At 44.9% G+C, this 25,254-nt stretch overlaps 1 protein-coding gene across 2 annotated transcripts in view; it reads left to right on the forward strand.

The window, feature by feature from the left end:
* Positions 1 to 6: 6 nt before the first annotated feature.
* LOC142159852 (uncharacterized) overlaps positions 7 to 25,254 on the forward strand; it is a 46,426-nt gene continuing 21,178 nt past the window's right edge. Inside the window, exons 1-7 of one of the 2 annotated variants that reach the window (XM_075214671.1) lie at positions 7 to 58; positions 4,648 to 4,832; positions 14,181 to 14,358; positions 17,678 to 17,820; positions 18,579 to 18,711; positions 23,785 to 23,991; positions 25,116 to 25,225. In XM_075214671.1, coding sequence (XP_075070772.1) covers positions 4,659 to 4,832; positions 14,181 to 14,358; positions 17,678 to 17,820; positions 18,579 to 18,711; positions 23,785 to 23,991; positions 25,116 to 25,225 — 945 coding nt within the window. In that variant the 5' untranslated portion in view covers positions 7 to 58; positions 4,648 to 4,658. Of the gene's footprint in view, positions 59 to 4,368; positions 4,424 to 4,647; positions 4,833 to 14,180; positions 14,359 to 17,677; positions 17,821 to 18,578; positions 18,712 to 23,784; positions 23,992 to 25,115; positions 25,226 to 25,254 lie in introns of those variants that run through there. The other variant, XM_075214661.1, reaches the window with a different exon arrangement.

Genomic DNA, 25,254 nt, shown 5'->3' on the forward strand with positions numbered 1-25,254 from the left:
TCTTTTTTTTAAATCCCATCTCGGGACCCCATAGGAACTGAGGACATCTTCAGACTGGGTAAGCCCCACTCACCTCCCCCAGGTTTTACAAATCTATGTAATATTTGTTTGTAACACATTACCCTGGGCCCTACTGGGAAGGGAAGTGTAAGATCCTCCCTAGCACAGGGCTGGTTTTGCCTGGAGCTGACATAACATGATGGGGGGGGGGAGGGGTACATTGAGTTTCCTTAATGGTTTTTGTCATTTCTGTAGTCCTTAGGTCATACTTGCCAACTCTCCCGGAATGTCCGGGAGACTCCCGAAATTCGGGTAGGTCTCCTGCACTCCTGGGAGAGCAGGCAAGTATCCCGCAAACGGCAACTTGCTGTCAAAATGCGGCAATTCGCGGTGAATCTTGTCATTTTGGCCCCGCCCCCCGCGACCACAATGACATTTTGTTGCGAGGGGGCGGGGCCAAAATGCAGCATTTCACCACACCCCCCTGCCCGGGATCTCCCGGAATGAAGTTTTAAAAGGTTGGCAAGTATGCCTTAGAAATTGTTTTCAATAGATTCACCTAAGTAAGTGCCAACTTAACCCTAGGATCTCTCTAATACAGTATACCTGCGTGATTGGTGTACAATTGGAGATGTTTTGAAATCTGGGCCACAAGTACTTGCACAGGAAGTAGAACTCTGTTTCAGCCAAATAAATAGCACGTTCTTTTGCATAGTATCATTGCCTGTAAGTAAAGTGATCCTGTCCCTTCAGCAGATAGCCTGTATTCATTTGTGGAGCAATATATATGCAGGTTTCAAGCTAACCAGTCCATCTACAGTTGCAGTCCTAGCGTTGTCCTAGGTTACCATCAAAATCATTGCCAATGTCTGTTAAATGGGGAGCCGTACAGGTGACAGGTTCCAGAAGTTCTTGGGTTGGCTCAGGGCCGTTACTAATGTCTGTTGAAGGAAGGATTGCATTTTTCAGCTTCTCCGTGTATTTTCATGGTGGCTTTGTAGTTGTGGTTTCTAACCTCAGCCGGCGGTTTAGTAGTTTGGCAATGGGCACACAAGCCAGCTGATACGTCTTGCCCTCCCTTCTAGAAATATTTTGATTGCATCATGTCCGACGTGTGGGAAAATGACAGTGCTGCTCTATAAATAGCTAAAATGCCGCCTCGACGTGTGTGAATTTTGTTTAATTGGATTACTGACATATTGAGACCCCTTTTCACAGCACACATTATCTGCAAGTACAATACTATATTTAGTAGTAAAAAAAAAAAAAAAAAAAAAAAGCAGTAAAATGCACTGTGCAGTTCAGTATCGTTTCTGTTGCCTATATGCAACATTCATCATTCTGACAGCAGAGAATACCAAAAAAATACAACCATGTTTGGACCAACAAGATTTATGTACCAGTCACTTTGATGCTCATATAGGCATACAAAGCGTGTGGTACAACACCAAAGGACTGAAAAGAACTTTTATGTACAAGAACCACACCATGAGTCACTGTATAGTACATCTAGTGTTCATAAATGCAGTCTGGTTCTGTTCCAATCTGAACGTTCGTCATTTTAAGATAAGTAAGGGACTTGGTAAATCCACAAAATTGTGACAATGATGAGCTTCATGTAGATCAAATAAAGGGAATGTTTAAAAAAAAATCACTGTCATGGAATTGCGTGCACTAATGCGTGTTTGAGCATGATAAATTAGACCTATAGGGGGGGAATTCAATTGGTCGCGTTACGGGTAAAAGTAACGCGCCCTGCACCTTATTACTGTTATTACGGTAATGCACTTTATTACCATTATTACGGTAGTTTTAACGCCGGCTTATTGCTTGCAGCTCCCTGAGCTGTGAGCAGAAAGCCGGGTTAAAACTACCATAATAACGGTTATAGTTTTAACGCCACACAAATTTGGGGGCAATTGAATTTCCCCCATAATGTAGCAAAAGTATTCTATTCAGATGCTCGTCTACACTGTTTGCCTGCCATCTTTTGGTTCAATTATGTGGAGTTGGATATGGACATCGCTCACCTTATTTCTGATCAGCAGCCAACAGTACTGGTTCTACCTACTACATGGAAAACTCCAGCAGGAGGAGAGGAGAAGTGGAAGATGAGGGGAGAGAAGGTGTGATGCTAGAGGACAGTGGGTTATGGAGGCAGATTGGAGAAAAATGGGGAGCTGGTGGGATGAATTGACAGTGAGACGTGCACACAAAGGGAGAGAGAGAAAGGGACAGGCACAATGTGGAGATAGACATGGGCAGATGCTGATGCCGGCAGTCATGAAGTGGATCGCCCCTTTAATCCCCCCCCCCCCCACCCCCTTCTTTCACTGCATGGCAGGGGCCATGCAGTCTACTACTGCAATGCATAGCCCTGCCTTCTAACATGGAGCATCGGCAGGACTTCCCATTCTTCTGTGAACCACGTACTGCCTGCTGCCATAGAGAAGGCAGCGCACAGCCATATATTTTGCACATTTTATTATTATTACCATTTATTTATATAGTACAACTAATTCCGCAGCGCTGTACAGAGAACTCGCTCACATCAGTCCCTGCTCCATTGGGGCTTACAGTCTAAATTCCCTAACACACACACAGACAGACTAGGGTCAATTTGTTAGCAGCCAATTAACCTACCAGTATGTTTTTGGAGTGTGGGAGGAAACCAGAGCACCCGGAGGAAACCCAAGCAAACACGGGGAGAACATACAAACTCCTCACAGATAAGGCCATGGTCGGGAATTGAACTTATGTCCCCAGTGCTGGAAGGCAGAAGTGCTAACCACTTAGCCACCATGCAGACCTCATGTATCTTCCTTTCCTGCTTCCCCCATTCCTCTTCCCCTGACTCCTCCTCCATGATTGTGTCCTACAAATCCTGTGAATAATAATTGTCATATTGGATACCATTTAAGCTATTAGCTCTGATTTACATTGTAGTGTGTTATGAATGATAGTTGTTTTCTATTTTACATTTTTGGAGGTTTTATCACTTTGCATGTTCTTATATTTAGGTATATACATGGCGAAGGTTTCCATAGGTACCTGTGTATCTATTGTGGTGATTTGTGGTCCAGAGCTGTTACATCACATATATTGATTGTTGATTTATGTTGTGTTACTTTTTCTTTTATCAAAGATATTTTTTTGTATAGAATTGGTTTCTTAGTCTTAGATCATCATCATCATTTAGTTATATAGCGCCAACATATTCCGTAGCGCCTTACAATTGGGGACAAGCATAATAAACTAATAAACAAACTGGGTAAAACAGACAAAAAGGTGAGAAGGCCCTGCTCGCAAGCTTACAATCTATGGGGATTTTTAGATGTCATCATCCTGAGATGGTATTGTGACCATACAAGTACCACTGGCTTTCCCCCATGCAAGCATTCAAAAATCCCCTGTAGACATCCTGCATTTGCCCCTGGTCTTGCTTCAGTGGTGGGGGGGGGGGGGATGTATTAGATAGAAGCAGTGACGGCAGGGATGCAACAGGCACCACCTTGCCCTATAGCAAAATCTGGGTAGGAGCTCTGTGATTTCACTCTAGCCTCACTGGCACCTACTCTGCTCTATTACAGTGCCCCCTCAGCTCACTGAGGCACCACTGCGTCCGCATTCCCTGCACCACCTGTAGTACTGCCACTTGAGGTGAAGAAATGTGTAACTAGAGATGAGGAGTAGTCTTAATACAGAGTGAGGGAGGGCAAATGTGTTATAGGGAAGGGGGTATGGGTCTCTTTCTATTTATTGTGACCACGCCCACTACATGAATGACCACGCCCCTGTTGATTGGTCACTCACTACTGTAGGGGGGGATTTTGTAATAATATTAATAATATTGAAGTATTATAATGCTGCAAAGAGGCTTCTCTTTTCCTCTAGTACATTCTACATATTTTACATGTTAAGCAAGTAAAGTTTTATTGTGGCCCCCTTCAAATGAATACCATCTGTAGCCTTCAGACAAAAAAAAGGTTGGGCACTGCTGCTCTATTTTGATATAAACAAAGACATACTGAATTATATTTCTGGTTAGAAATGTATATTGCAGCTTCATATGTTGGTTTTCCTTTGTGAAATGTTTTGAAAGAAAACATTACTATACATTTTAATTTAGCTTTGCTAATAATAAAAGGGACTCTTCCCTAAAGGCAAACATATATTCTACATGGGCTAAATTTACTGTAGCAGAGACCGTGAAAAGTTCAGTGTTCAGTGCTCTGGGTGAACATTTTCTCATAGTTGAGAATCACTGCTAAGCAGTGATCTCCATGACAACAGTACAACAAGCCAAGATGCATCGAGCTTGAGGATAAGTTCCGCCCATCCATTATTATTGGTTGAGTTCGAAGATCACCTATTTTAATTGGTCTGCAGTGATGTCGCTCTGAAGAAGAAACTGATCCAGCAGGTTCGAGTGTATTCACAATAAACAAATCTGATGTAGTCATATTATCTTTTCTCTTATATTAGTCAGTTTTAAGACCGTGCACGTAGTTGTTTGCATTTTGAGTAAAAGGCTTTTGTTTGTTATTTAAGGAAACGTTTTACTAGATCTATTTAATACATGCAATTAGTTCAGTGTCAGTCAAAGCACCTTTAGTAATAACTAATAACTCGCGTACTAACCCATAGATCATTTTAATATGGTGTTAAGCAAGAGAGTTTCTATGGACGTCAACTCAATGCTTCCTTCAGTGGAAGAGGCAAAGGATGCTGAGGAGGAGGAGGTCACTAGTCAGTACAGCATAGGGGGGATCTCAAGCAGACCACCTAGCAGACCACTTCCAAACCTGAGCAGAGGAAGTGTTGACGATAAAGTAAGTCAATTGTGTTTTATTTTAAGGTGTGGATGATGTTATTGAGCATTTAATTTTACCTTTTGCTCTTCCATATATCAGTTTAAATATGAAATAGTATGTTTTTATGAATACACCCTCACAGTAATAGAATAAACAAGTAATTTTAATTGAATATCCTAAAACTAGCAATTCAAAACTATTAGCAAGTGAATTAACCATATAAATCATATATAAAAACACAATTGATTTTATCATGTTATAAAGTATTTATCCATCTAGATGACAAGGAGGGCTAGGAATTGGAAATAAAGGGGAACACCAGTTGATGGGGAAAAGTATAAGCACTTTGGATTTTATATTTATATATATATATATATATATATATATATATATATATATATATATATATATATATATATATGTATGTATATATATATATATATATATATATATATATATACACGCACACGCACGCACGCACGCACACACACACACGAGATGCTCAGGCTCGGTTCCCCGAGAACCGAACACACTTAGCAGATCAGAGTACTTTTGTGCACCCTCGGAATTGAAAACGAGGCAAAACATCATTCTTACGTCGTCGGATCTCGTGAGTTTTGGCTTCTGTAAGTACCGCCCTCCACGGCGATGCAGCGCCATTTCACAGATGGACACAGAAGTGGTAGCACAGTTCTTGGCAGGCTCTAGTGCAGTTGGGCAGCGTCATAGGTAGAAAAGAAAGAGGAGGGGTTGCAATGTTCTTCAAAGTCTCCAGTGATATTCAGGAGAGCTCCATTGCTAATTGTCATTGCTGAAATACAAATAATAGGTCTGGCAGGCTTGCTCTTCTAAATCTGCAGTCACATTGTACTGTGTTATATAGGTAAAACACAAAGAGGAGAGCTCCATTGCTAATTGTAATTGCTGAAATACAAATAATAGGGCTGGCAGTGTTGTTCTTAATCTGTAGTGACATTGTACTGTGTTATCAAAATGGATTCACAGCAGTACATAAATGACCAGGAGCACCAAGCAGCTGCTGGCACCAGTCATGATGATAGTAATCCCTCTTTCATCTGCTAAAGTCTATGTTAAAGTGCATAGTGTTTGTAAGAAAAAAAGACCTGTAATCCAGGCAAAGTTATCTGCAGAAAAAAATAAATTTGCCAACATGCCATTCTACAAACTCAGTGGCAAGGAAAGAATGAGGCCTTTGCCTTTCTCTATAAGTGCTAGTTCTACAACTTACACTGAGGCATCTTCTTGTAAGGTCAATCATGACCAAGCAAGACCTTGTCATTCAGACTCCAAAAGTGGTGTCCAAATACTTTTACGTGTAAAAGCCGAGCTGGAAGAAAACAGTAAGGCATTGGAGGAAAATGTATGTTCAGATTCAGAAAGGACACAAATCCCTGAGGAGAGTCTATCCACGAGTGCTATGTGTAATCCTGACCTGTCTGATAGTGTACCCATAAAGAAGGCCCCTTTCATCATTTCTGCAGATATGTACATGAACAGCCCAAGTGGAGCCAGTGATACACAAATTGAGGACGCCACTTTGGAATTGCAACAGGATGAGGGGAATATTTGTGTAGCTGACGAGGGCGCTAATGAGGATGTTGATTAGGTTAATTTTGTTTGTGTAAGTCCTGCCCCAGTGGAAGCAGTTCTTGCACGTGATAAGAAGTAGGCCATAGTCATGCCTGGGCATAAGACCAAAAAAATTCAACTCTTATGTGTGGAATTATTTTTACCCAAATCCTGGCAACAGTTGTCTAGCCGTTTGTAGCGTTTGTAAAGCCACAGTAATGTAAGCATGGATGTTTAAATAGCAGAGCCGTAACTTAGAATTCTAGCACCTGGGGCGAGAAAGAAAAATGCCGCCCCCCTAGCCCTCAATTGTAACCAAATGAACCTAAAATATTCCTAAATTGTGCCCCCATTCAGCGTTGCGCCCTGGGCGGTCGCCCCTGTCGCACAGCCGTAGTTACGGCCCTGTTAAATAGATGTGTATATGTATTACCTTCCACTTTCCTGCTGTTTCATCAGTATTGCACAAAGTGTTTGCAATCTGCACTTTACGTCAAAGGTAACTAACTATATTATATTTTTTTGGGGAATTTTGGCTGATTCGAAGCTCAATGATGAACTTGCTTTTTGCTGTGAATTACAATGGCTCTTTTTAGTGCATTGTCTGGCACCCTGGATTGGTCTGGGTCTGATAAAAGCACGCATCCCGGGGGGTCAACGCTCATCGCCATGTATTAGCTGTAGAATTACCACAGTTATCCAAGAAATGGGTGGAGCGATCAAATGAACCATAACTGATTTCATGATCCAAGGACAAGTCTATCTTGCACCACTTTTCTTTTCTGCCACCGCTATGTGGCAATGTTTTCTAGATGTGCTAGGAACTGCCGTGTTTGTGTGATTGCTCTGTCGCTTAGCGTACAGCCAGGTCGCTGCAGTCTTTGTTTGAAAGTGTATGAAAATAATATTGTGACCTGTGAGGTGGTCAAAATTGACTGCAAATGACTTGAAATTAGTGTTATTGAGGTTAATAATAATGTAGGGGGAAAAAAAGCAAAAATATGTGATTTTAGAAAAGAAAATAGGGATTTTACAAAAAAAATCGGGATCCAAAACCAGAACTAAAACACGAAGTTAATCCAGATCCAAAACCAGAACACAGGGGTCAGTGAACATCTCTAATATACATATATACACATAAAAGTTTGAGATGGCTCCTGTTTGTAAAAAAAACAACTGTGTAGCACAGGGGCAGGGCCAAACCAGGAAACAAGACACAAAGACCAGAAATGCAGACTAATACCAGTTTCACATTGCCGCCCCTGCAATATCCCCTGTTTTTCAAGCTGGGTTTTTGCCGTGTCACAGAGCATCCCAGCTAGGTCGACCCCGTTCATACTGAACCCGGGTCTGTCCTGGCAATAAGTGTCAGTCAACACAAGAGGGGTTTTGATTAGCTGAAAAATGGTGAGATCATTTAAAGGGGACTTTATTTTTTGCACAGAAAGATGAGGCCAAAGTGGGTGATGACTGTTCACAGCGTTGCTTTAATCATGACGAGATCTGTTAGTGTTATTTTATTTTATTATTATTTTATTTGTTAGTATTTTTGTATGAAAAGCCCGGGTCGCACTGTTCACTAACAAGGGACTAACACGGGAATAACCTTTCAAAAGTCCCGGGTCTAATTCCCGGGTCATCAGACACTGGATTTTGCACTGACCCCCTTTCACACTGAGCCTCAACCCGGTTCATCAGAGCTCGCCCCAGCAAAATCCCGGGTTTTTTAGGCAGTGTGAATGGGGTATAATATAAATTTTATTTAACAGATACAGAGATGCCATTTTAACGCCAAGTTATTTAATCTTGCATTGGTCTTGATCATTAGATTACACTGAGGGTGGTGGGACATGGCAGTAATGGCAGTCTTCATAATTGCTGATCTGCTCCCATAGTGAGACATAAAAGTAAACAGGACACACCCCTTGCCTGTCACATCACAGCATTTCAGGTCTGAAGATGCTGCTTTTGATATGTGAATATGTTACAGGGTTTAATAAATCTGTGTATGTAAACAATTCAGTCAGAAGATGGCCATTATGGGCCTGTATGTACAGTAAGGGTGACCCCCTCCAAGATGGCACCCCAACCCCCACTGCCTCTTACATTAGCAGATGGGAAGGAAAGGGGTGACGTCTCCTCTCCCTTGTGTCTGGGAGAAAGGCACTGTGCAGGGACATCATAGCCCAGCACCTCTCTCCCAGTCCATCGCTGACACTGAGGAGCAGCAGCAGGCCACTTCTGGCTGTTTCTGCGCTATGTCAGCATGCAGAGCTCCTTGTGGGGGCCATGTGGGGATTATTAAGTACCACATGAGTGTCATTATGTCACTTTTTAAGTGTTTTAGGTGCCCTAGGTGACTACCTAGTTTTACCTCAACAGGCTGCAATGAAGCAAAAAGTGGCCTGGCCCCTTGATAGGCAAAATATTTGGGTGCTCTGAAGAGAAACCAGACATGTGTGGCCAACAGATCATTTGACTCTTATCTCAAGCAGCAAGACCAGGTTAGGTGTGGGCAGCTTTACTGAAAAATGAAAAAGGTGAGGGAGACTTTTAAAGCTTCTCCATAGTTTCTGCATGCAAATAAACAGCTCTCTGATTCAGTGCTATACTCACTGGTACACTGAATATGATACTTTCAAATGCTAAGACCACCTAAATACAGATTTGTTTACTCATCATCATCATCATCATTTATTTATATAGCGCCAACATATACCGTAGAGCTTTACAATTGGGGACAAACATAATAAACTAATAAACAAACTGGGTAAAACAGACAAAGAGGTGAGAAGGCCCTGCTCGCAAGCTTACAATCTATGGGACAATGGGAGATTGACACATGAGGTTAAGTCTACATTTTGCATTATGGCCCAGCCAGGGCAAAGGTAAAAGTGACTCATAAGCTAAATGATCCCGTCACACAACAATGTTGGTCAGGGGGTAGTTGTCTTGTGTAAAAAATTGTGTAACAGGCTAAAGGTAGCGAGGTTAAGAGGGTGGCTGAGGAATATTATAAGCTTGTCTGAAGAGGTAGGTTTTCAGAGAAGGCTTGAAAGTTTGTAGACCAGAGGAGAGTCTTACTGTGCGAGGGAGAGAATTCCATAAAGTGGGTGCAGCCCGAAAAAAGTCCTGTAACCGGGAATGGGAGGATGTAATGAGGGTGGATGAGAGACGCAGATCTTGTGTAGAACGGAGTTGCCGAGTTGGGAGATATTTTGAGACAAGGGAGGAGATGTATGTTGGTGCAGCTTTGTTGATGTCCTTGTAGGTTAGTAAGAGTATTTTATATTGGATTCGGTACAAAACAGGCAGCCAGTGTAGAGACATACAGAGTGATTCAACAGAGGAATAATGATTTGCAAGGAAAATCAGTCTTGCCGCAGCGTGCAAAATAGATTGTAGGGGTTTGGGTCTGTTTTTGGGTAGACCAGTAAGTAGGGAATTGCAATAGTCAATGTGGGAGATGATAAGTGCATGAATTAAGGTTTTTGCAGTGTCTTGCGTGAGATATGTGCAAATTCTGTAAATGTTCTTTAGATGTATGTAGCAGGATTTAGATAGAGAGTCAATGTGGGGAACAAAGGATAGGTGTGAGTCAAGGATTACACCTAGGCAGGGAGCTTGTGGGGTGGGATTTATGGTCATGTTATCAACAGAGATAGAAATGTCAGGTATGCTCTTGTTGGTGGGTGGGAATATTATTAACTCTGTTTTAGAAAGATTAAGTTTAAGCTGGCGAGAGGACATCCAAGATGATATGGCAGAAAGACAGTCAGTTACACGGGACAACACAGATGTCGAGAGATCAGGAGAAGATAGATAGATTTGGGTATCATCCGCATAGAGATGATACTGAAAGCCAAAGGAACTTATTAAATTTCCAAGAGAAGCAGTATAGATAGAGAACAGCAGAGGACCTAGCACTGAGCCTTGTGGTACTCCAACTGATAGGGAAAGCGGAGCAGAGGTGGCTCCAGAGAAGTTAACAGTGAAAGAGCGATTAGAGAGGTAGGATGAGAACCAGGATAGAACAGTGTCTTGAAGCCCTAGGGATTGCAGCGTTTGTATGAGAAGAGAGTGGTCAACTCTGTCAAATGCAGCCGAGAGATCCAGAAGAATTAGGAGAGAGTAATGGCGTTCTAAACTTTTTTCATTTTTCAGTTAGGTTGTCTCTAGTAGTGCCCCATACACTAAACAGCAACCTTGTACCCTGCACTGATGAGCTCAAAATTGATAGGGCAATATCTGATGGGATAATAAACCCCTAGAACAGTGGTTCCCAAACTTTTGCAGTTCGCGGCACCCTTAGAGTCTCCATAATTTTTTCAAGGCACCCCTCCAAAATAATTACTGAGCAGTCCTGTTTTAGATGTAGTTGGGTCAAAAAATTGTAATAAGTATTTAGGTCAGGACAGAAATACCTATTTAGTTGTATGCAAAAATGCCCCCTCTGCATCCAGACACTCTGCCCCTTCTGCATCCAGACACTCTGCCCCCTCTGCATCCAGACACTCTGCCCCCAGACACACTGCCCCCTCTGCATTCAGACACTCTGCCCCCTCTGCATCCAGACACAATGCATCCAGACACTCTGCCCGCTCTGCATCCAGTTACTCTGCCCCCTCTGTCCCCAGACACACTGCCCCCTCTGCATCCAGTCCCTCTGCCCTCTCTCACGCTGCCCCCTCTGCCCTCTCTCACGCTGCCCTCTCTCACGCTGTCCCCTCTGCCCTCTCACGCTGCCCCCTCTGCCCTCTCATGCTGCCCCCTCTCACGCTGTCCCTCTCCTCTGCCCTCTCTCACGCTGTCCCCCTCCTTTGCCCTCTCTCACGCTGTCCCCCTCCTCTGCCCTCTGTCACGCTGTCCCCCCTCCTCTGCCCTCTGTCACACTGTCCCCCTCCTCTGCCCTCTCTCACGCTGTCCCCCTCCTCTGCCCTCTCTCACGCTGTCTCCCTTTTCTGCCCTCTCTCACGTTGTCCCCCTCCTCTGCCCTCTCTCACGCTGTCCCCCCTCCTCTGTCACGCTGTCCCCCTCCTCTGTCACGCTGTCTCCCCTCCTCTGCCCTCTCTCACGCTATCCCCCTCCTCTGTCACGCTGTCCCCCTCCACTGCCCCTCTCACGCTGTCCTCCTCCTCTGCCCTCTCTCACGCTGTCCCCCCTCCTCTGTCACGCTGTCCCCTCTGCCCTCTCACGCTGCCCCCTCTGCCCTCTAATGCTGCCCCCTCTCACGCTGTCCCCCTCCTCTGCCCTCTCTCACGCTGTCCCCCCTCCTCTGCCCTCTGTCACACTGTCCCCCCTTCTCTGCCCTATGTCACGCTGTCCCCCTCCTCTGTCACGCTGTCCCCCTCTACTGCCCCTTTCACGCTGTCCTCCTCCTCTGCCCTCTCTCACGCTGTCCCCCTCCTCTGTCACGCTGTCCCCCTCCTCTATCACGCTCCCTCTCACTCTGCCGCACGCCAGCCATAGAAAAAACATGCTGCCCCCTCTGCCCTATCACGCTGCCCCCTCTCATGCTGTCCCCTCTCACGCTGTCCCCCTCCTCTGCCCTCTCTCACGCTTTCCCCCTCCTCTGCCCTCTCTCACGCTGTCCCCCTCCTCTGCCCTCTGTCACGCTGTCCTTCCTCCTCTGCCCTCTGTCACGCTGTCCCCCTCCTCTGCCCTCTCTCACGCTGTCCCCTCCTCTGCCCTCTCTCACACTGTCCCCCCTCCTCTGTCACGCTGTCCCCCTCCTCTGCCCTCTCTCACGCTGACCCCTTCTCTGTCACGCCGTCCTCCTCCACTGCCCCTCTCACGCTGTCCTCCTCCTCTGCCCTCTCTTACGCTGTCCCCCCTCCTCTGTCACGCTGTCCCCTCTGCCCTCTCACGCTGCCCCCTCTGCCCTCTCACGCTGCCCCCTCTCACGCTGTCCCCCTCCTCTGCCCTCTCTCACACTGTCCCCCTCCTCTGCCCTCTGTCACGCTGTCCCCCCTCCTCTGCCCTCTGTCACGCTGTCCGCCTCCTCTGCCCTCTCTCACGCTGTCCCCCTCCTCTGCCCTCTCTCACACTGTCCCCCTCCTCTGCCCTCTGTCACGCTGTCCCCCTCCTCTGTCACGCTGTCCTTCTCCTCTGCCCTCTCTCACGCTGTCCCACTCCTCTGTCACGCTGTCCTCCTCCTCTGCCCTCTCTCACGCTGTCCCCCTCCTCTGTCACGCTGTCCTCCTCCTCTGCCCTCTCTCACGCTGTCCCACTCCTCTGTCACGCTCCCTCTCATTCTGCCCCCTCTACCGCTGTCCTCCTCCTCTGCCCTCTCTCACGCTGTCCCCCTCCTCTGTCACGCTGTCCTCCTCCTCTGCCCTCTCTCAAGCTGTCCCCCTACTCTGTCACGCTCCCTCTCATTCTGCCCCCTCTACCGCGGGCCAGCCATAGAAAAAACAAAGAACACAAAAACTTACCAATCCGCACGGCACAGGGACCGAGCATCCTCCTCTCTCACGCAGCTTTCACTGAATGACAAGCTGTGAGAGAGAGGAGGATGCTGGGTCCCGGCGCCGCGCGAATTGGTAAGTTTTTGTGTTCTTTGTTTTTTCTATGGCTGGCCCGCGGCACACACTTTGGGAACTGCCGCCCTAGAATGTTCTTCACAAAGACTACGCCTATAACAGCCTGCTTTCCAAGAAACGCAACATGTTCCAAAAATACCCCCAGGTGTTAATGCGTGGTAGTAGAGGCTTATTAAGCACAATATTGAGAGGGTAGACAGGACACAAAAGGAGGTAGATAAGAGCAGTGAGATACAGGCTTAAAGTCAGGGTAGACTGAGATCTGTAGTGAGGTCAATATGCTGGGGGCTGGCTGCGTACAATACAATAATTGGTAAGGCTGGGTACTTACTACAGTGTTTTCAGCCAAATATCAGGCCAATTGAATGTTAAACGACCGTTCGGCCCGATATCGCATTAGTGTGTACACTTGAATGATGATCGATTATCATTTCAAAGCACATCGTATTGTTTCATTTGATTGTTAAACTGTCCTAAAAATGTCTTTCAATGATGGAACGATATCGTTCCAATCCTGCAGTGTGTATGCTTCAGGACCAGCAGTGTCCATAGATCTCTATGGAGTGTGCAGTCACAGCCTTTTCAGCTGATGGTTATGACAGATGAAGAGCATAAATCTGAAGGTAAATAGTGTAAAACGTGTATAGTGTGTACACATGAATCGGCATGCTCACCGGTACTTCTCTTTTTTTTTTCTTCTTTTTTTTTTCTGTCGTTGGTAAAATCGTTAAAGATTTCGCATCAGGAGAAAGTTTTCTGTAGTGTGTACCCAGCCTAATACCATCTGAGGTCATGGCTGGCAGACTTCAGGGCTAAATTCAGCAAACAGGCCAAGGTTAGGACTGGAACTGGTCAAAGCGAATCCAGATAACAAGCAATATTCGGGGGCAGGAGAAAACAGCAAATAACGGTCCGGGTCACAACAGCAGGTCAATTCACATAGTTTATACTAGACTAGTGTACTGTGAAAGCACTATCACCAGCTAGACACCGGAAGCAGAGAACTGAGACGCTGGTTGCCAAAAAAATGCAGGTAGCCCAGTGACCCAGTCCAAGGCAGCCCAGTATGGGCTTGGCCCCCTGCCCCCTGCCCAGCCCCTGGTAAATGGTGTTCCAAAATGTGACAAAAAGTTCTGCAGTGAAGATGCATATTAGTACTTTAAGGATTTAGGACGATAATCAGGAGACAGACATATCTTTCCACTGGAATAAAGCATTGCATCCTTTTTTCTAGATTGTGATAAGGTCAGCCAAAGCAAGACATGTGATTGTAAAAGATGGGCAGCAGGAAATTGCTGATGTTTCAGACTCAAACGAAGAAAAAGAGGATGAGACACCAGAACAGCACCCTGAGGACTTTGTTAGATCAAAGGAAAATCAAAACACCTGGGACACAGATTTAGAAATAGAAGGTTTGTCATTTATTGGATTGATCTGTGATATTATATGAAAGTTGTGAGATCTTTTCAAAAACTGCATCTCAAAAATTACATAAAAATACCAGCTGTTTAATCTGAGTTTGTATTTGTAATCACTGAGAGGGTAAACTTCCAGACCCACAAACTCTCCTGTGTTGGTTAACTTGTCTGATAATACATTTAACCCATTTAATCAAAAATGTAAAAAAAAATATTTTGTAGACTGATTATTTCACTTGTGTGACACTATGATGTCAAAATGTCAGAGATGTTTATGAAGATATTCATTTGCAAATGCTAATAACTTTTCGCTGGACGATGGGCAGATCTGTTGGTATGAGTAGTTGGATATGAGTTTGGCGCCTTGAGTAGCATAAAACATACTTACCAACTTTGAAATGTTGGTATCCGGGAGCCTGCGGGGAGGTGGGCATGATGGGTGAGCGGGCCTCCAAAATGCGCGTCATTTGGACCGACCCTCCGTGACGTCATGACGCAAACGCGTCATTTGAGAGCGGGGGGCGGGGCCAAACGCAGCGATTCACCGGGAATCGTGGCATTTGGGACCTAATTCTGCCCACTTCACAAGGAAGTGGGCAGATCCAGGAGATTGCCACACTCTCCCGGGAGTCAGTGAGACTCTCGCAAAATGCGGGAGTCTCCCGTACAATCCGGGAGAGTTGGCAAGTATGGCATAAAATCACCAAATTTTGACCAAAAGGGTTATTCACTTTACAACTTGGAGGCACATCCTTTATATGCTCATCTGCTGAATTATTACTCTAACCTTCCTCGGAGACAGGGCCTGATTAAGGGTTCTGGCCGCCCTAGGCTAATACGGCCGCAGCCCCCCCCCCCCTCCTCCGAATATATAGGTGTATAGGAACACTCCTGAATATGAATGTTCAGGTGTATTCTCCAGCATTCAAATTTAGACAGATTGTGCCATTGTCTCTTACCTGTCCTTGCTCTTCTCTCTTGCAACTTTGTTATCCTCTCGCTGGCTTCTGGAAAGTTGGCGTCCTTTTTTGAAAATGCAAAAATGTATTATAATGCAAACCCTGAATGATTAGGCCCTTTAGTTAAAACAAACCACTCCATTATGGCCAGCTAAAAGTACCCCATTGGACAGGCATATATAAGCAATATCTGAATATTTGTTGTCAATCAAATACAAACCTCTACCAGCCCCATCTCACTAATATTTAGTATTCTAGTGATTGCTGAGACCACCCATGTGACCACCACACAATCATGAGATTCTGCCCCCCAAAGCTGCTCTATTTTTTAAATACCCCCTGCAGCCATTTTCCTTAACCACAACCCCCCCCCCCCCCCACAGCCATTTTCCTTAACCCCTGCTGCAGCCATTTTCTTTACCTCCCACCCTGCATCCATCCCCCTTGCAGCTATTTTCCTTACCTCCACTCTGCTAGCTAGCTATCCCCCCCGTCACATCAAAACTCCCCCAGTCACATATATCAGCCCCCCTCCTCTGCCCTCCTTCATACATATCAACCTCTCTACCTCCCTATAGATTTTCATGGCAGCCCCCCCCTTCCACCCTATAGATTTGTATGACAGTCCCCCTCTCCCTCCCTATACATATGCATGACAGTCCACCCTCTCCCTCCCTATAGATATGCAGGGTAGTCCCCCCCCTATAGATATGCAGGGTAGTTACCCCCCCCTCTCTATAGATATGCAGTGTAGTTCCCCCCCTCCCTATAGATATGCAGGGTAGTTCCCCCCCTCCCTATAGATATGCAGGGTAGTTCCCCCCCCTTCCTATAGATATGCAGGGCAGTTCCCCCTCCCTATAGATATGCAGGGCAGTTCCCCCCCTCCCTATAGATATGCAGGGCAGTTTCCCCCCCTCCCTATAGATATGCAGGGCAGTGTGTTGCTAACCACTGACCACCAATGCTTTTGATCGTTGAGCCCTCCACCCCCCCGCGGCGACCCCCCCCTGCGGCGACCCCCAGCGGCGACCCCCCCCCTCCCCCACCCCGGAAAAAAAAATGAATGAAGAAAAAAAAAAAAAAAATACCCACAGTGCCGCGCCCCCCGGGACCCAGCGCCCCAGGCTGCAGCCTGGTCAGCCTAGTGGTTGATCGGGCCCTGCTCGGAGACTATGTAAACTCTGATTTTGGCAACCAGTACTTGCAGTCAGGGCCATATTAACCCGAGGTCTAACAGGGCTGCAGCCCAGGGGCCTCAGGCATCCAGGGGTCTCTGGATAGTGCTCAGCGGCATTATTGATCGCTGCGGGGGCACCCCCGGCCCGATCAATGCTGCTGAGCACTATCACTGTAGTCCCTCTGCGGCGCTCAGTAATCTCCTTACTGAGGAGATCTTGTGAGTCTCACTCTCACGAGAACTCCTCAGTAAGGAGCTTACAAAGCGCCGCGGAGGGACCACAGTGACAGGACAACAGACAGAGGTAAGCGCTTGGGGTGGGGGGTGGTGGGCAGCTCACGGGAAGATGTGGGGGTGCTCTGGGGGGAATGGAGGGCCCTGGGTTAAGGTACCCTCCTTTGGCTTGCAGTGTAATTGAAGAGTCATGAATTACAACCTATTGTATTCATGAAACATACTTTCTTTGCACCCTTTTCATCCCTAAGTTCTTTAGTCAATATGATGGTGACATAAATAATGAAAACAACAATACTTTGAGATGCTATACTGAGTTTGGTTGTCCGTAAGAACGCAGATAGCAGTGCTTAGAAACAGCGGCAGACTGGGCATCAGCCACATAAGGACACATAAGCCCTGGCCTAGACGAGCACGGAAGACACTCTGCTCACTATTTCTTTTTATGTTTTTACTTTGTATATTAATGATTAACTTTTCCATATTATAAACATTTTGTAAGGCACATTTTATAACCGCACTTTGCTATCATAATGATTTCCCCTTCAGTGTTAAAAGCAAAAAGCAATCTTTAATTTCCATTCCAAAAGCCACAGAGGCATAGACATAATTTTCATTACAAAACAGCTGCTGAAACTATTATAATGTCATATAGGAATAATAGAATATATTACTATTATTATTATATTAGGAACAATTATAATATATTACCATGTTGGTTTAGAAGGACTACACACACTCTCATCTTTATATGTTATAGGTGGGCACCTAAAACTAATCTTCTTTCTATGTCCTTTGTACATTTCTTGTTTTCAAATATGTCCTGACTACATCATGTATAGCTGTCACCAAATTAAGGACAAAAATGAAATAATTAGTATTATGTATTCATATTATAAATTCATATCACATGCATACTCTAAGTAATCTTCCTTTGCAGAAGTCAAACAATCTTATGATCCCTCTGGCAAAGCCAGATACCTTTCAGCCTGCCAGTTATTCGGAGTAGTGCCAGTTTCCTACTACTTGCGTCACATGGGAGATTCTGAGCTTATAATGAGGCACCATGGGCTTGGTGCGCAGGTGAGTATGAATAAATCACCCTTTCAAGGGAATAATAAAATGCAATTACTAGACTAGGCTTGCTATATACACACACACACACACACATTCACATTGTGTCATTACCCATTAGACACATTATAAGGTCATACCCATGATATAATATCTTTATGACACAGGTGCAATTACTCACTATGCAGTACAGGTAGTTACTGGCTCTCCATTTACAATATATGTGGTGTCATAACTAGACAGATTTACCCGTGCCCCAGGTGCATCAGTGTTACTTTAAAATATCAGATATAAATAATTTTAATATACCTATAATCTACTGTGAATAATATCTGTGCAAATGGTGAGTTCTGATGTCATCGCTGACGATCGGTGGGTTCATCACTGCTTTGTTTGTTTGTTTATGAGATATATTCACAAATAAATTAGATTGCATCCAAAGAAAACAAAGGATCCCCCTATACAAATATTTACCTGTCTACCTTGGTAGAACAAGCGTATTGCAGTAATTACAATTACAGCACACACACCAATTCGATGGCGTTAAGATATTCTGTTCAATCTGGATGTATGATTTCAATTGGATTTGATTGCCTGGCTCCCACACACTGAAAGATTTGTAAGCAATTCAATCAAGATGAATTAATTTGTATTTTTAACCTGTGGACATTAACTTGACTTAAAACTGCAATTATTTTAACTGCAACATGTATCGCTATTAACATGGAAGCACTTTAATAACAGTTCATTTATTGCTTTTTTTTTAGGCTGCAAAAGCAATTGCTTTCTCTTTGGTGACCAACACTTCCATTGTGAATTTAAATCTCAGCGATAACTGGATGGAAGGAGATGGGGCAGCAGCCATTGCAGATATGCTGAAAGAAAACTGCTACATTTCAGGTGTTCCTGTCAAGCAACATTAAAAGTCATAATTTTCAATTACGTTTTAATGCAATTTGTTGGCTATAATAAAAGGGTGGTGGTAAAAGTGTTAATCTGTGCTTAATAAATAGTTAAAAATAAACTAGTATTTATTGGATACTCTAGGGGTCGTTTATGAACTGCAACCCATACCTCCCAACAGGGCCGGACTGGGACTAAAAATCAGCCCTGGCATTTAAAGCACACAGGCCCACGTGGACTCCATGCACTATATTGTTGCACACTGATGCTGGCGCAGTACAACATGATGTAGTATGAGTGTGTGTGGGGGGGGGAGGGGGTATTTATTTCTCCTAATGACCCTCAACATTACATTATTAGCACCCCAATTACATCAATAAATACCATGACAATACATTATTAGTACCCAAATTACAGCAATAAATAACCCCCCACACACACTCGTACTACATCAATCACCCCCACATTATAGCAACCGGCATCACCCCCCACATTACAGCATCACCCCCCACATTACAGCGTCCGGCATCACCCCCCACATTACAGCGTCCAGCATCACTCCCCACATTACAGCGTCCAGCATCACCCCCCACATTACAGAGTCCAGCATCACCCCCCACATTACAGCGTCCAGCATCACCCCCCACATTACAGCAACCGGCATCACCCCCCACATTACAGCGTCCAGCGTCACCCCCCACATTATAGCAATACCCTCTCCTACTTATTAGCAATACTAAGCACCAAACACACTACAACATTGCCACCAGCACGCCACCCCATACTACAGCAATACCACCAATTATACAGACGCCACTGTAGGAAACAATGTTTTGCTTTTTTCAAATCTCCCACAAAATAGCAACTACGAACAGAGTACTTACACACACATATAGGTAACAGGTACCCTTTTCCCTCAATGAAATAGTAATGGCAGAATTTTCATGAATCATTCCACATGAAATAAAACTAACATATATCTAAAAAAAACATAACTATTGAATGATCAGTTGAACCCACACGGCCGCATTAAAAGTATTTCCATCTACAGCAAAATGTCAGAGAAAAATATTTTTGTTTTACTACAGTAATTGGATATGCGTCTTTTCTATTCATTTTAAATAACACAGTATATAAATTAAGGGGGATAGAGGAGGTGGGTGAGAAATAATTGGATGTGACCCATCATGATCCATCAGTTTGATTAGATAGGAAACATTTAGATTATTTACCTGGAGACGTCTACCCCCTTGACTCACAGGCAGGGCTGACAAGAGGAATTTTGGGCCCTGATACAGCAACTTCTTTGGGCTCCCATCATATTCAACAATGAAAAACTTGCCTTTGGCAGAAGTTCATATGATGCCACACCGTAGTGTGCCCAGTTCATATTATGCCACATCGTAGTGCCCCAAGGTCATATTATGCCACATAGTATTACCCTCAATTCATATTTGGTCATGCAGAAGTGCCCACAAATCATATTATGGCATAGTAGTGCCCCCAAAACATATACCATACAGTAGTGCCCACAAATCATATTATGTCACAACAGTGCCTCCAAATCATATTATGCCACAATAGTGACCCCAAATAACATTATGCCATAGTAGTGCCCCCAAATCATTAGTAAAGCTCAGACAAAAACTCATTCACAAATAAAAATTGGTACAGCATATCAGATTCTGAGTGTGAGTCCCAAGAGCAGCTTAATACATCATTTACAATGCAAACAAAAATAGATATATTGACATAATTACAGATAAAATTTATGACAAGCAATGTTTTTTCCTCTTAATTAAAAATCTCTGTACAGATAAATATGCAAAAAACATTACAGCGCAATAATGAGCAATACATAGTGTTAAACATTATTGGATACGCTGTAGTGTTCCCAGTTCAAGAAAGGATGGTTAAAAACATATTCCACACGAGCAAATATATGAACTTACCTGATTATGGCATCCTGTGTTCTGTTCTCCTACTGGGCGCGCTGGGCGAGGAGGGATCAGCAGCTGTCAGCTCACACAGGCAGTGGGGAGCAGGAATAGAGGGCAGTGGTCGAAGCAGAAATTTAGGAGTGGGGGTATAGAAAATATAAGTGAATGGAGTATGAAGGCTTGATTTTTTATTTTTTTTAACACTTGTCCCCTCTGTGCATTTCCATTCTTCATTACTACTTGTGTTTTATGATGGCTGCATCCCTGACATTCCCATTCTTAAGATGTCTCTCCCTTTACACTTTCTTTTACCTATGCCCCTGCACCACCTTCTCCGCTGTCTCTAACAAATCTTCCTGTACCACCTACTCCCCTGGCTCTCTCACACGTCTTCCTGCACCCTCTACCCCCCAGCTCTCTCACTCCTCTTCCTGCACTCCCTACCACCCTGGCTCTCTCACCCCCTCTCCCAGAACCCCCTTCCCCTTTGGCTCTCTCACCCCCTCTCCCAGCACCCCCTTCTCCTTTGGCTCTCTCACCCCCTCTCCCAGCACCCCCTTCCCCTTTGGCTCTCTCACCCCCTCTCCCAGAATCCCCTTCCCCTTTGGCTCTCTCACCCCCTCTCCCAGCACCCCCTGGCTCTCTCACCCCCTCTCCCAGAACCCCCTTCCCCTTTGGCTCTCTCACCCCCTCTCCCAGCACCCCCTGGCTCTCTCACCCCTTCTCCTAGCACCCCCTGGCTCTCTCACCCCTCTCACAGCACCTCTTCCCCTTTGGCTCTCTCACCCCCTTCGGCTCTCTCACCCCCTTTCCCAGCACCCCCTTCGGCTCTCTCACCCCCTCTCCCAGCACCCCCTTCAGCTCTCTCACCCCCTCTCCCAGCACCCCCTTCAGCTCTCTCACCCCCTCTCCCAGCACCCCCTTCAGCTCTCTCATCCCCTCTCCCAGCACCCCCTTCAGCTCTCTCTCCCCCTTTCTCAGAACCCCCTTCAGCTCTCTCTCCCCCTTTCCCAGCACCCCCTTCGGCTTTCACCTCCTTTCCCAGCACCCCCTTCGGCTCTCTCACCCCCTCTCCCAGCATGCCCTGGCTCTCACCCCCTCTCCCAGCACCCCCTTCGGCTCTCTCACCCCCTCTCCCAGCACCCCCTTCGGCTCTCTCACCCCCTCTCCCAGCACCCCCTTCGGCTCTCTCACCCCCTCTCCCAGCACCCCCTGGCTCTCACCCCCTCTCCCAGCATGCCCTGGCTCTCACCCCCTCTCCCTGCACCCCTTTCGGCTCTCTCCCCCCCTCTCCCAGCACCCCCTGGCTCTCACCCCCTTTCCCAGCACCCCGGGCTCTCACCCCCGCGACCCCCCCCCCCGAAAATCGCGGCACCCCCGCGACTCCCCCTAAAATCGCGGCACCACGCGACCCCCCCTAAAATCGCGGGCACCCCCCGAAAATCGCGGCACCCCCGCGACCCCCCCTCCCCCCCGAAAATCGCGGCACCCCCGCGACCCCCTCCCCCCCGAAAATCGCGGCACCCCCCCTCTTCAGTAAAAGAAAAAACAAATTAAAAAAAAAGTAAACTCACCAGTGTAACTGGCTGCACAGCATAACGGGGGAGGGAGCTGGGGAGCGCGCAGCAGAGGTGGCTGGTTCCTGAACCCAGCCACCAAGAAGACAGGGGGAGTCGGGCCGGCCCATATAGCCATCGGCCCTTCTGGCATTTGCCAGAAGTGCCAGATGGCCAGTCCGGCCCTGCCTCCCAACATTTGGAAATCCGGTATCAGGACAGGGGGCATAGTCATGTCACGATTGGTAGGACCACACTCCTGGGGTCGTGCCTAATACTTTTGAAGAGCTAAACTGCTCCATACTTCTCTGAACTCCAAACACCTTCATTGCTATGCGCACCATGCAGAGCAGCAGTGAATGAGACATAGCTCCCAAATTTTCTACCCCCGGGACAAAGCTGTCCCAATCAGGATGATGGGACAGAGCCCTCAAATCGGGACTGTCCCATATAAATCAGGATGGTTAGGATGTATGGCATTGGCAACCCCACTCCCACCATATTCGACGAGCACATGTCAAGGTGCTTGCCCACTTTATGTTCCTCGCAACTGCTCCTGACAAATTAATCTGCACCTAGCTTTGCAGGTTTCTTCTAAAATGCTGCTTGGTTTAGCCTCATTAATGAGAAATTATGTTAAATTAATCATGAGAGTTAGGGGTAAATTTACTAAAGCTTCAAAAAAGAAAAAGTGAGGGTGTTGCCAATAGCGACCAATCAGATTGTAGTTATCTTTTATCTAGTACATTCTAGAACATCACAAAATAGCATTTGCGTTGCAAGAAAGCACTTTTGCAGTTCATATCTGACTCTTTGTCTGTTGACAAAATAAATAAAATAACACAGTCTCAAGGAACATTCATCCACCTCACAGACAATTAATTACCAAACACTTTAACTTATGTTATAGTGTATAGTACAGTGTGCAGCTTGGTGGCACAGTGATTAGCATTGTTGTCTCATAGCACAGTGGCCATGGATTCTGAACAGGGTACTGTCTGTGTGGAGTTTGTGTGGGTTTCCTCTGGGTGATCTGGTTCCCTGTCACACGCCAAAAACATATTGGTAGGTTAATTGGCTTTGACAAAATGGACCTGTGTTTTGTGTGATAGAAAATTTAGGGATCATATTTATCAAAGGGTGAAAATGGTGTTTTAAAAGCTTTAAAATATAGCTGCCTGCCTTCTTAAATATTTTTGTTTATCAAATCTGGGCTTTCAGTTCCACTGTGCGTGCTTGATCCACCTAGCCGGCTCTTGCATGTGCATATCCTGAGAAACTGGTTTGAAAAAGCCATAAATTAGCTCTTACTGCTCCAAGACAGTCTCTCCCGGGCAGTTGAGCATCACTAAGTGATTTTTATATTGCCGTGATAAGCAGTGATAAAAACATTTATCCTTACCACTGCGTTTTTATAAATGATGCTTTAGAGTGTAAATTTCAATGGAGCAGGGTCTAACGTGAAGAATAAATATTCACTACATACTATGTAGCTGCTATATAAATAAAGGAAAATAAAGAAATAATGTGGTAGCTGACTGCTTTTGAGATTGATTCCCGACTTATGTTTTCAGAGCTACACTTGTGTGATAACAAACTTGGACTGACAGGTGCCCAAGCCCTGTCATTCATGCTTATGGAAAACATAACACTTCAGAAGCTGAACCTAACAGGAAATGAGTTTGATGACCAGGCATCTCCTTATCTTTCTGATGCCATAATGAACAATCAGAAGGTGGAATTAATGAATCTCAGCCATAACATGTTTGGAGATGGATCAGGTATAGTCATATTTACAACTGTTGATAAAAGCAACAATAATGTTAATTTGCATTCATGTTACAGCTGTGGCTTTTAATATGTTAATAGAAAGAAGAAACAAGTAGGTTGTGGAGATATGACACACTGGTCACTCCCCTCTAAATGGTTAATTTTTATTTTATAGTGGTCATTAGTTAAAACGTATAACCTTTATTGTATTAGTTAAAAACAACAGATTAATTTAAAATTCAGATTTCAGCGAAATATAACAAATAAGTGCATAAGTGAGAAATAAATGTGTTATATCCATTACTTCCCATTCCCTATATCTTGAGCTTTTAGTATGTTGCAGTGATTGTGAGGAGCAGAAACAACAGAGTATGGACCTCATTTAGAGTCAGACGCAAAGTCCGTTTTAGGCGCATCCAACAAAAAAACACTATCGTGCATGTGCAGAAAGCACCAAATCCGCCTGCATCTTGGACACTTGCGCCTAAAACAGACTTTGCGTCCGGCCCTAGATGAGGTCATATATGTTTCAAACCTTGTATTTTTCTCTAAGCATATATCAGGTCAGTAGCCTGTTCTTAACCCTGGGTATTGTTTTGCTGGTAAACAGAATTCCATAGTTTGTTAAGTCTAATGGTCCTGAAGTTATACATAATGGAAACGCCTACCCTCTTAAAATGTTCCCCAATGCCACATGAGAGAAATTATCTCTGATAAACTGCATGTAATATTCAATTTCAACTCTTGGGGGCAGCACACACTGCTTGTCCTGATTTACAGAAGGCATATGTTGGTAGGTATGTCTAACGCACTACATAATATGTTAAATATGTTATATATAAATGATAATAATAATATAGAACTCAATAAAGTACAATTAAACACCCACCACCCTTCCAGCGATTGGGAACCCTATGTAAACATTGTACTGCAGTTACTAGCCCATTTTATTTTTGGACTCCCTTTTTCCTCAGTATTCCACACTGTGTCTACAAAATGATAATCATCATGTGCAGCATTCAAGATTCTGCACAATATTGTGTTAATTTGGTGGTTCAGGAGATTATGTACCTGTTTCTGATCTTTTAATATTTTATGTATATTTTTATATATTATATTTTATTTTATTTTTAAGGTGAGATTTTTGGGGCTGCAATTGCTGAAAACACTGGAATGTTGGAGCTGAATCTCAGCTGGAATTATTTTCGTGGGAAAGGAGCTGTTGCAATTGCTAAAGGCTTAGGGGTAAGAATCTAATATTGTTTTTAAAACCA

The sequence above is a fragment of the Mixophyes fleayi genome, chromosome 1 (assembly GCF_038048845.1).
Source record: "Mixophyes fleayi isolate aMixFle1 chromosome 1, aMixFle1.hap1, whole genome shotgun sequence".
Lineage (NCBI taxonomy): Eukaryota > Metazoa > Chordata > Amphibia > Anura > Limnodynastidae > Mixophyes > Mixophyes fleayi.